Source organism: Emydura macquarii, unplaced genomic scaffold (genome assembly GCF_026122565.2).
Source record: "Emydura macquarii macquarii isolate MOO-44397 ecotype Brisbane River unplaced genomic scaffold, CSIRO-AGI_Emac_v2 contig_1263, whole genome shotgun sequence".
In the NCBI taxonomy this organism is placed as follows: Eukaryota; Metazoa; Chordata; order Testudines; family Chelidae; genus Emydura; species Emydura macquarii.
In genome coordinates, this window is record NW_027131400.1 from 9,656,709 (window position 1) to 9,668,055 (window position 11,347).

The 11,347-nt window shown below is 46.8% G+C and overlaps 1 protein-coding gene across 1 annotated transcript in view; it reads right to left on the reverse strand.

Annotated features, from left to right (window-relative positions):
• CDK13 (cyclin dependent kinase 13) overlaps nucleotides 1-7,281 on the reverse strand; it is an 84,457-nt gene extending 77,176 nt beyond the window's left edge. The window contains exon 1 of the mRNA XM_067550394.1: nucleotides 5,201-7,281. Coding sequence (XP_067406495.1) covers nucleotides 5,201-6,408 — 1,208 coding nt within the window. The 5' untranslated portion in view covers nucleotides 6,409-7,281. The remainder of the gene's footprint in view (nucleotides 1-5,200) is intronic.
• Nucleotides 7,282-11,347: the final 4,066 nt, after the last annotated feature.

Genomic DNA, 11,347 nt, shown 5'->3' on the forward strand with positions numbered 1-11,347 from the left:
TTCCAGAGAAAGAGTTTGAATGCTCAAACACAGGATATAAAACATTTATCACAATATGGTTTTGTTAATGTAACATTTTTGTACTACAGGGTGTTCAATGTTCAATCATCTAGTTGCTATAGAAATACCTCATATCCTCATTCTTCTATTATTTTAAATATATATATCTGTTCCTACAGAATAAATGAGCTTAATAGTGATAAAAAACCATAAGTGACACCACCTTTATTTCAAGTAGTATCTTAATAGCTGATGCTCATTCTTCTCCTACTCCAGCAAAGGAACACTCAAACTGATCTCATTCAGATCAAGACCAACAGGTCTTAAAAAATCCATTCATCAACTCATTGGCGATGAGTGGGAAACTGTCACTGGCAAGTGAAGAAGCTTAAACAATCAGCATCTGTAGAATTTAAAAAGTTTTAATGAAAGCTAAATTTCTACTTCTTTTAATTGCCAAGATAAACTTCCAGATGTGAACCATAGGTAAACTGATCCGATGTGTCTGCCCCTGCTCAGAGCCCACCTCCAAGAAGCAGCAAGTTGAAATTGGTAAGACACTAATCAATTTCACAACTGCAATTCAGAACTCAATGAGCAGACAAGTGTCATGTCAATTTCACTCTGATGCTGCTTTTATAAGCTAGTGAAGTCATTGGAGCTATTGTGCCCCTGGACCTCACTAGTTTCTCCTCCGACCCCAATATTTTATATAAAGCTTCTGGCCGGGGGGGGGGGGAGAGGAGGGAGGGAGGGGAAAGAGAGGAGTTAAGTCATCTAGTTCAAAAAGTACCTAGTCCTTTTTTCAAGCCTTGAAGACCAAAATACCTAAAGCACCTAAACCCTAGGTACCAAATTCGCTACAATCGGATAGTAATATGGCATTGCTACAAGTACATTCTGTGCATTTCCAGGACATCACCATTAGGGAACAGACTAGAGGTCAGAGAAAGGTGAGCATCATACAAAGTGCTTACCCCCCCATTACAGCTAGACACAAGCCCAGAATGAAGCCTTTATATATCATACAGGTCGAGATGACCTAAAACAGGGGTTCTCAAAACAGGGGTTCTCAACCTTTTCCTTTCTGGGCTCCTCCCACACAAACATTATATAAAAACTCCAGGGCCTGGCAAAGGAGGGGCGTACACCTCGGGGCTCCAGACTTCAGCCACTGGGTGTGTCAGGGGGCAGGGCTTGGGGCTTCAGCTGCAGGGTGGGGGGCCCTCTGGGCTTCAGCCCTACAGGAACTGCCAAGGCTCAGGGCTCCCTGCAGCTGCACTCCCAGCTTCAGCCCCGGGGGGAGTGCCACGGTGCTGGGTTTCAGCCCTGGAGGGGCGGGGCACCAGGGCTCGGGACACAGGGCTTCAACCCTGGGGGGAATGGGGGAGGCGCACCAGGGCTCCCTGCAGCTCTGCAGGGGTTCTGGGGCTTGGGACACCGAACTTTAGCCATGGGGCCCTGAACCCTGGTTGAGAACTGCTGCCTTCAGAAGCTGTTCTTCTCATGAAAGCATTACACTTGTCCATGAAACTATGACCTAAACTATGTGGCAAAACCTTCCAATTTATGTAGCAGAGCATCATTCATTTATGCAACAGACGAAGAACTGCATGTTAACTGATTCAAGATTATTACAATAAACCTTCCATTTTATTTTCGTCATTCCAAAAATGCCACACAAAATGAAAATATATAAACTAATGCATAATATTTATATTGGGGCAGTTGAAAACTGCCCAGTATTTTCTGATACATTCACAACAGGCAAACCTTCAAAACAGTGAAACTTCTCTTCATACCTTTTCCTATAAAGCAAATGAGACACCAAACAGACTGCACCCAGAGATTTGTGAGGTGGGATGGACTAGTAACTGATGTATCTCTTCAAGGTGTACTCTCAAAAGTAACAATGCACTAGAATGGATAGATCTTAATTTCTATATTTGAAGGTGAGGTGGGTGGTTAACTCCCATAGTCCCCTTTGAAAAGCCCAGCCCTAAATAATAGCTGCTTTAGGAACACCTAAATTAGACAGCTCTTCAAACCTCCCTATCAATACTGTAGCCTGTTCTGCCACTGGCTGGCCCAACTGCTCCAGCAAGCCACTTAAGACACCTCCTGTCCCCTTGACCAAGATAGTCAAACTTAGGTCTTGTCTACAGAAGGAATGTGCAATTTTAAACTCATTTATTTACACTGGTGCCAAAGTTTATATGGACATTTATTCTGGTTTAAAACAGGCTTATTTCAATTTATCTGATTAGGAATCAGTTTAAACTAAACTGAAATAAACCACTTAAACTGAAATACACAACGGCTTAACAAATAAAGTTAAAATGGTTCAGTTTTCTTATTTAAATAAGGCCCAATTTGAAGCCCCTCTTCCATGTGTGAGAAAAGCATTGCCTAGACTGGCCGTAACTAATCCTTGCTTCTGTCTTCAATCTGAAGCCAGATTTAAGAACAGAAGCATGGAAAATCCACTATACCCTTTCCCAGCAACAGGCCAAGAAAATGTTAGTCAATATAAATCGGGCAAAATAGGATGTCAAGGCCAAAGAGAAGGAGGTTGCAATAGTGAAGACATGAATAATGAGGGCCTGAATGTGAGTTTTAATAATGCTGACAAAAAGCCAAATATTAGAGATGCTGCACAGGGAGAAATTGAAAGATTTAGACATGCCCTAGATGCAACATTTTAGAGAGGTCTGAACTGAAAACAACATTCAAGTTACAGACCTATTATGTGTTTAAGGCACAGAACACCCAGAAAAGGGGGGAAGCTTTTGGGGACGTTTACTTAAAACGGGAGCTGATGTAAAAGCAAAGAGGTACTGAGGATGACTCAGGTATATTTAAGTACTTTCTGTGGCCCTTTATCATCACAGCATCTGAGCACCTCAAAAGCATTAATAGATTTATCTTCACATCCACTTCAGGAAGTATCATCCCAATTTTACTGACAAGAAACAATCAAAGAGTATAAGTGCCTCTGCCAAAGTCAATTGTAGAACCAGGAATTTAATCCAGATCTCATAGGTCCAGTGCCCTAATCACAACACAATCCTTTCCTCCTTCAATGTCTCCATAAATGTTGTCTCCCATTCTCGCACTGGTTGCCCCAAATATTCCAGCAAGTCAGATATCTGCTAGAGAAATTATTAAACACAAAAGTATCTCTGTATACCGTAAAAGACTGGACAGAAATTACAGATGCACTTCAGAAGAAGTCAAAGGTAAATCCTGGAAAACAAACCATCAGATTTGCAATTCAGAAAAGGTTTGGACAGCTATATGACAAATTAGGTAAATTAAAAAATTAAGGGATAGAAAACTCTCATGCTTCAAGCCATAAGCCCACTTCATTCCGTAATTATCCACTACAAGGTTTCTTGCACCTTTCTTTGAAGCATTTCTTACTGGCAACTGTGTAAAACAGGATACTGGACTAGCTAAACTACTGATCAAATCAGGTATGGTAATTCCTTAGTTCAAACCCCAAGACATATTATTGCATTTCATGACTGGAATATTGTCAAAGAATTCCACTCAGTGCACACATCAGCTCATAATTCAGCAATTCTGATTTCAATCAATACTTCCTAAATCCAATTGTTTTCTTAAATCATGACAATTCTTAAAAAGTTTCTTTAACCAATTATAACGCACTCTTAAATGACAAATACTTTTCAACCTAACAATTGCCTTGTTCAGATTATGAATATCGTTTCCTGTTTTGAAACAGTCTGAAGTTTACTAAGATGTTTCACAATAATTACAACTTCAAATACACCTTATTTTTTCAAAACCATCTTTGTTTTATCCCCCAGCATACTACAGGATAAAAACTGTTACTCAACCACTTCATTGATTAATGCATAGATTAATGCACATCCAAAAAGTGGATATTACTGTCAAACCTCCAAAGAATGTCAGGATGGGAGAACATACACCATTTTCAATGAGCACTGGTCAAAGTGTCAACTGACACAGAACCCTCAGAGGGAGCATGAAATTGTTTTTCATGGAGTTTACAGGATATGACTTTTAAAACAAAGTTCTTGTCAATGGAGTGGCAAAACTTACAAAAATATGTTTTTTGAACCTGAATAACTTTACACATCAGTTCATAACAACTTTAAACTAAATCAAGTATTGATCCAAGACCATCACAAGATTCTTTTATTACAAATACAAATCTTCTGTTGGAAGTACACACAAGCCAAACATAAAGCCTTAGCAAAAATCCAGTTACTGAAGAAAAAAAAAAAGATAATCCAAAAGATCGATAACTCTACCTGACAATAGTCAGCCAAGATCTAAGCCATTTTTTCCCTACATACACAAAACTTAGCCATCAGATAAACATATACATTTATGCAGGGTCAGACCCTGACCCTGTCAAAACACACACACACTTAACTTTATGCACTACAAGTTCCCACTGATGTCAACAGAACTATTTGTAGTGCATGAAGTTAAGCATATGGGTACATTTTTGCAGGATAAGGATCTAAGCATAATTTTTAAAAAATTAAGTACTTACTGAAACATGCATTTACCGCATTTAATATTGCCTTTTTCTACAAAAACAATTAAGACTGCAATAATAATTTACACAAGTACAAACACTAGGTTCCCCATACTTTATTCGATTTAGTTTTTAACTCATCTAATCCTAAAAAAGAACTAAGATAAATGTTAAATTCTTTTATAACTATCTCTGGAGTTAGAGAAAAATAGGATGCTTATGCTGATTACAACAAGGATTTAACTGATATAGTGTCCTAGAGATCTTACCCTCAGCTGGGATGGTGATTTTCCACTTCAGATAACATTTTAATGTGAAGTTTATGCCCCCAGTCCCCCTCCAACACACCGGAGATTTCACTGTTACCTTACAATCTCTCTTCTCTACTATAGGAAAAGGAGAAGATGTGACAGGTCCACTTTGCTGCATTATGGTCTCTCCCCTGCTCAGGGGACAAGACAGGAGGATGATCAGTCTATCCCCAAGGGAATGGGAGAACCGAAAGAGCTTTTTTCATTTTTTATTATTAGACATTAAGCTCCTTGTTTCCCACCCAAGTTATTCAGTCCAAAGCTTGAACCTCTGTCCCTAGGAAATAACCCCCTCCCGCCCCCATCACTCTTCTTCGCAGAGACGCACACAGCATCGCACCTCCCACTTGCTCACCTGATATTGGGGCTGTAGGGGCTGCGAGAGCGGCGCCAGCTGCTGCTGTAGGGACTGGGCGACACATCCCCGCCGCGTTCGTACGAGCTGTGCCGGCTGTAGCTAGGGGATCGACGGCGGCTGTAAGGGCTGATTGGGGATCGGCCGCCGATGGGGCTGGGCGATTTGCGGCTCCTCTGGCTCTGGGAGGCCCTGTGCGACGGAGGGCTGTCGTCCCGGCCGGGGCTGGAGGACGATCGCTGCCGCCTGTAGGCCCTAGGCTCGGCCTTGTCCTCCCGATAAGCCTTCGGCGGGTCCTTGTAAGCCGAGGGCGGCTCCTTGGCCGCTTTAGTCCGGCTCTTGTGCGTTTTGCCCTCCCGCTCCTTCCTGCCACTGCCGGGGGAGGCGGCCGGGCCCTTCCTGCGGCCATCGCTGCCGCCGCCACTGCTGCTCTTGGGGCCCTCCCGGTCCTGGCCCCCGGTGTGATTGTGGCGGCTGCGGGACTTGGAGGACGAAGAGGAGGCCTCGGCTCCCCCCCTGGCCACCGCCGCCCCCTCCTGCTGCTTCTCCTCCCCCCGCCTGCGGTGCTCTCGGTGCCGCTCTCTGGAGCGGCCGCTGCTGCCGCGATGTTCTCGGCGCGGCCGGTTGCTCCGCTCCGACTCCCCGCGGGGCCGCTGACTCCCCGCGCCGGAGGAGGAGGCCGGGCTCCCCCCGCCGCTCCCCGCTCCGCCAGGCCCGGCGGCTCCGCTGCCCACCAGGCCCTCGGACTGGGAGCTCACGTCGTCGTACTCCTCCACCAGGGTGCTCAACCCCCCGCTACCGCGCCGCTTGTCCGCCTCCTGGGCGCCTCCCCCGCCGCCCGCTGCGCCTCCCCCGCGGCCCCGCCGCCGCTTGTGGCGGGACCCCGAGCGCCGCTTGCCCCGCGGCCGCTTCCGCTCCCCCCCGTCCCCGCAGCAGGAGGAGGCGCTGGTGGCCGCCAGGAACAGCAGAGACTGCGGCGGCAGCGGCGGCTGCAGGAGCGGCGGCTGCAGGAGCGGGAACAGCAGCGGGTGAGGAGCCGGCGGCGGCGGAGCCGGAGGCTGCGGCTGGGCCGCGAAGCGCTTCCGTCTACGGTGATGCAGCCGCTTCTTGTCCGCCGGCGCCTCCACCGCTGCCGAGCCGCCCCAGCTCCGGCTTCCCCCGCTCCCTCCTCCGCCTCCAGCTGGCGCCGCGTCCGAGGTGCTCGGCATCGAGATCACTCAAGGCCGGGGACGAGGACGCGGCCTGCGAATCCGCCGCCGCCGCCTTCAGGGCGCTGCCGGCGCCATGGAGACACCGCGCCGCGCACAGACAGACAGACCGACCGACCGACCGACCCACCGCGGCCCCCACAGGCCGCCTCACAGACCCGCGCCGCCCGCCCGGCCGCGCCTCACATCGGGCCGCGCGCCCCCCCGCGCTCAGCAGCACCGGGGGGGGGAGGGAAGGGAAGGGGGGGGTCTCAGTCTCCAACGAGCCCGGCGGCCCCTAGGCCCGGCCTCCCGCTGTCCCCGCAACACGGAAGCGTCTCACAGCGGCCTCCTCACTCCATCCCGGCCCGCGCCTGCTCACGCCACCGTCCTCGTCCTCGTCCTCCTCCGGCGGCGGCGGCGGTTCTTTTTGTCGATGGCGGCCGCAGGCCGCGCTGCCCCCGGCTCCCCCTTGAGTCCCAGGCTCAATGTCGCTCCGTCGGTGTCCGAGCTACGCGCACTCCCGCCGGCTCGAGCCCAGCGCCTCAGTCCCTCCCAGCCGGGCAGCGATCGAGCGGCCTGCGACTGACACACACCCAGGGGACACGGGCGGCGGCACGCACTGCGCACGCGCGCACGCCCGGTTTTGCGGCGGGGGGGGGGGGAAGGATTCGCTCTAGCGCGAACGCAGCCGCCTTCTCCGGGACGCCGACCGGGAGACTACGTACCCACACCACGCGAGAGACACTCTCTCCCCCCCGCCTCCCTCCCCCGAACGTCACAACCGGAAGTTCTCATGCGCGGCTTCCGGCCGGGGAGGGGGGGTCTAGTAGAGAGCGGCTTCTCGGCCTACAGCGCGCGGAAGAGGGTGGCAGCTTCCTATTTTTCAGAGGTGAAAGGTCATCGAAGAGCTTCCGGTGTGGGGGAGGGGGGGAGATCGCCGGCGGGCCGCGCTTGTCGCTAGGAAGATTCCGTCCTAGAGTCAGGGAAGCGCGAACATCTCCCCTCCCCTCCCCCCCCCCCCCCCCCGTGGTTTTGCTGCTGGCCCTGAGCTGCGCGGCGCCGGCGGCGCCGGTTACCGCTGAGCGGGCGAGCCAGCCCTGTGACGGGCGGTGTTGCCCGCCCCCGCCGGTTTGAGGGGACGGTTCGGGCCGTGCGGGGCGCTGGGTCACGTTCTCGAGCCAGTCCAGAGCCTCGCGGACCTCACGCGGCTCGACAGCTGAGGCTGCGGGAGAAGAAGCGCTGCGCTCCCTGCCCCAGGCTGGCTGGCTGGCAGCGTTTAACCACCCGCCCTGCCGGTTTCCCTACTCGGCCTGCGATACAAAGAGCTGGGGGGAAAGTCCTGCCACCTGGTGCGCGGGGTTTTTTTTTTCCCCCCCACTCACTGCCTGGGGGCGTGCGTTCTCCTTCCCGTAGCCGCTCAGGGAGCTGACCCCACGCAGCAGAAGCGCCTGCGTTAAATGATCTGTATTAACAGTGCATGCGCTTCAATTTTAAGTTTAAATGCAAGCCCCTTAAGTTTTGCCAGCTCTGGTGACTTTACCATAACTGTAACGTAGTAGCTGGTGATTGTCTTACACTCCAGTTGCTCAGGTCCTGTGGTAGCTTAGCCTTCTTTCCAGTAGATTTGTTTCATCTTCGTGTTCCGGGACGGGGGAAAAAATTTGAAAACTCTAAAAGTGTAACAAGCAGAAAACTACACATTTTTATAACTCTTACTAACTCTGGGGACTGCCTCATGATTTTTAAACACTTGGGTGATAGTAATGACTCCAAAATTAGCTATTGATGGTGCTGCAATGTTTAGTTTCAAATCAGGATGTGGATGGTAAGGCTATGCTGGTCTATATACATAAGCAACATACAATTTTTTTTAATGTTTGGAGAAGATATAGGTCAAGTATTTCCCTTCAGCTCAGTAGCTGGCAGTGTCCTAGAAGTTTTATGTTTGTAGAGTTTTTGGAGCTGTGTTGGCCCCAAGGTGGGTGAGGTAATATATTTTACTGGACCGACTTCTGTTGGTGAGAGAGAGAAGCTTTTGAACTTGCACCAATGTCGTCTTCAGTTCTGAGAAAAATACTCAAGACTCATAGCTAAATACAAGGTGGGACAGACTGAGTTACTAGTGGAATAGATCATTCAAAGCGAAGTGGGCAGTTAGCACCTCTGCAGTCATAGAACAAAGGAAGTTTAATAGGTAACGGAGTATTGTAATGAATCATAATTAAGTGGTTTTAGTGAATCTGATTTTTTTTAATGTCTAGCAAAGTTATGAATTTAAGCTTCCAGGCTCATCTTTTGAAGGTGGTGTGAAGGTTTCCTTTGAGGGCAAAGATTAAAAAGTCAGATATGGAGTGATCGTTTTGTGAAAAGTGATCACCTATGTGTGATGAAATGTTTAGTCTTATCATTTTTCACGGAGAGTTCATTCGATAGCATGAATAAGCCATAGTCTCCAACCTATAGTTGCTTTTTAAACATTAGATACAATTATATTCCATTAGGCCGGAGATGGTTGTGTATCCAAATCTCTAGTCCAAGCATCTCTCAAATTATCAATATTTGGCAGAGTTTTTGGGCCAGAAAATCATAACTTCCTGGATTTACTCACCTAGCAGTATCCTTTTTTCTTCCAAAATAATAAAAGTTCTACAGCTCCCACTGCCTCGGGTCCAACTACATTAATGAGTAAATGCTTTACCTAGAGATATTTCCATGCTCTAGCGCAGAGAAAGCCAAATTGTTTCTGAAGATCTACTACTGGTTTAAGTTAATGTTGTAGGTTAGCTGCACCACAGTCATAATTTCTCTGTCAATTCAATCCTTCCACAAGAAGGTTTTGCCACCAATTTTAAGGATTGGATTATTGTCTAGGGCCCTGTCAATGTGGAAGAATGGATGGAAGCAGAACTTTCTACTCAAGTTTGACCAAGCTTACCTCAAGCTGTTATGGGAACTCTGGAGCCATCAAATCTATAATAATTTGATCCTACAATGCCTGAAAGAAGGAGAGGGTATACTAATTCTAGTTAAGTCTGAACCCACAAAATGCCTGGCTTAACAATAAGGAAATATAATTTTCCAAGTTGGGAAAACTAAATCTTCCCAAAGATAGGAGGAGCTATAATTTGGTCAGAGCCAGTCTAGGTTTCTTACCTGTACCCCAAAGGACATTCTGAAAATATTAGTGAATTTTTAAAAATAAATTTGAGGAATAAAAATAGGGAGGTGCCTCACGACATATAAAATTATGGGAAGGACATTAATTGGTTTTACTTCAAACTGAGGGTTAAACTATGTCCCCACATGGCTAGCCACTTGGGCAATAATTGGCTATCCATGGGTTTCTTGTATATAGTTGTCTGTAGGGTTCCATTGTTGCAGCAGATCAGGGAGTCAAGAAGTTGAGACTGGTATGGGAGTGTCCTAGAAGGAGTTTAATGGAGGAGGAAGGTGGATGGCTGAAATTGTGAAGGAAATCTATGAAGGAGTTTAGATTCTGTCCACAGAATGAAAATATTGATGTTTCTCAGGCATGTCATTGGTTTCCTGGAGCATTTGTCCAGAAATTCTTCCTTGAGGTGGTCCATAAAAATGTTGGGATATTAGGGAGCCATCCTAGTACCCATGTTTTTCCAGGGTTTGGGCAAAGTGTTTTTTGTTATTGTTATGGGTGAGGATGAAATAGATGAGTTTGGCACTGTTTGGGATGGGTATCTGAGTGCTGTTCATAGTCTGGTGGATATTTGAGGCAGGCTGCAATACCATCATGGTGCTGGTATATAGGAAGGTGACCTCCATGGTGGCAAGAAGAGTGTTCTGAAGGAAGTTTTTAGTGATGTGGAATTTCTGGAAGAAATTAGTTGTGTCCTGGAGAAAACTATGCCATGAGTGTGAGGGGTGCATGTGATGGGTTTGCCTGGGTTTCTTTATCTTGAGAAGCATGTAGAAGGTCCTTGCTGTGCATTCATGGGGAATGTGGTTGTAGATTTTCTCTTCGATTTGTTAGGGAAAAGGATTTGATTTCTTTAAATTTTGGGGTGAATTGTGGTGCAAGATCTTCTTTGAGTTCTTTATGGTGTCAGAGAGTTGGTTGTTGGCCACATTGACGTCGTCATCATGGTTGAATGTTTAGTAACTTTCCTAATCTCAGAAGTGTTACATTGAGGAAAAATAGCACCATAAATTGAATGTTTAAGAAAATGTTTTACATGTAATAGCAGTTTTATGACAGAGGGAACTGAAAATATTAATCAGAAACATTTTTGTTACATACAAAAACCAGCACAGCTATCAATATATTAAAAATACATTTACAACCATGCTCAGAAGCAGGAAGATGCAACACACACAGATGATTTTGCAGAAGTTTAATGCATACCACACAAATATAGCATCTGAAAGGTGTGGCTTTCTTTGTAGAAAAAAACACCAAGAGAAGGCTAGCAAATGTAATTATAATGAACTTATAGCACTAGCAACTAGATCAAATAGTATTTAAAGTTAAAATGATTAAAAACCCATTACAGGAGCTTTACTGACCAGATTTCAAACTTGATTATGGAATACAATTTTCTTGCGATTATGAGCACAGATGCTTAGATAGATCTTCCATCCTGCGACTGAAGAGCAACAGTTCTGAGCTAACTTGCAACTAAATCATGTGATATCAGAGTTGACAACTGTGCACATTTATAGCAAATAGTTTTTAGAATATGGTATCTAATAACCCAACTAGTTTAAACTCTGGAAACAAATGTGCCGCACTTGACTAGCTAGGATTTTATAGGATAGAACAACAATAATAAGATAAAGAGTCAGCATAGAAATCTGAAAATTAAATGGATAATAAGACTTGTGATGTTGAAAAGTCAGCTGGCAAAGACGTTTCTAAAACAGACCCAGAACGTTGATCTATGCTTTGTTGAAGGTCCAAGGGTGTCTGTGAATCACTATACTT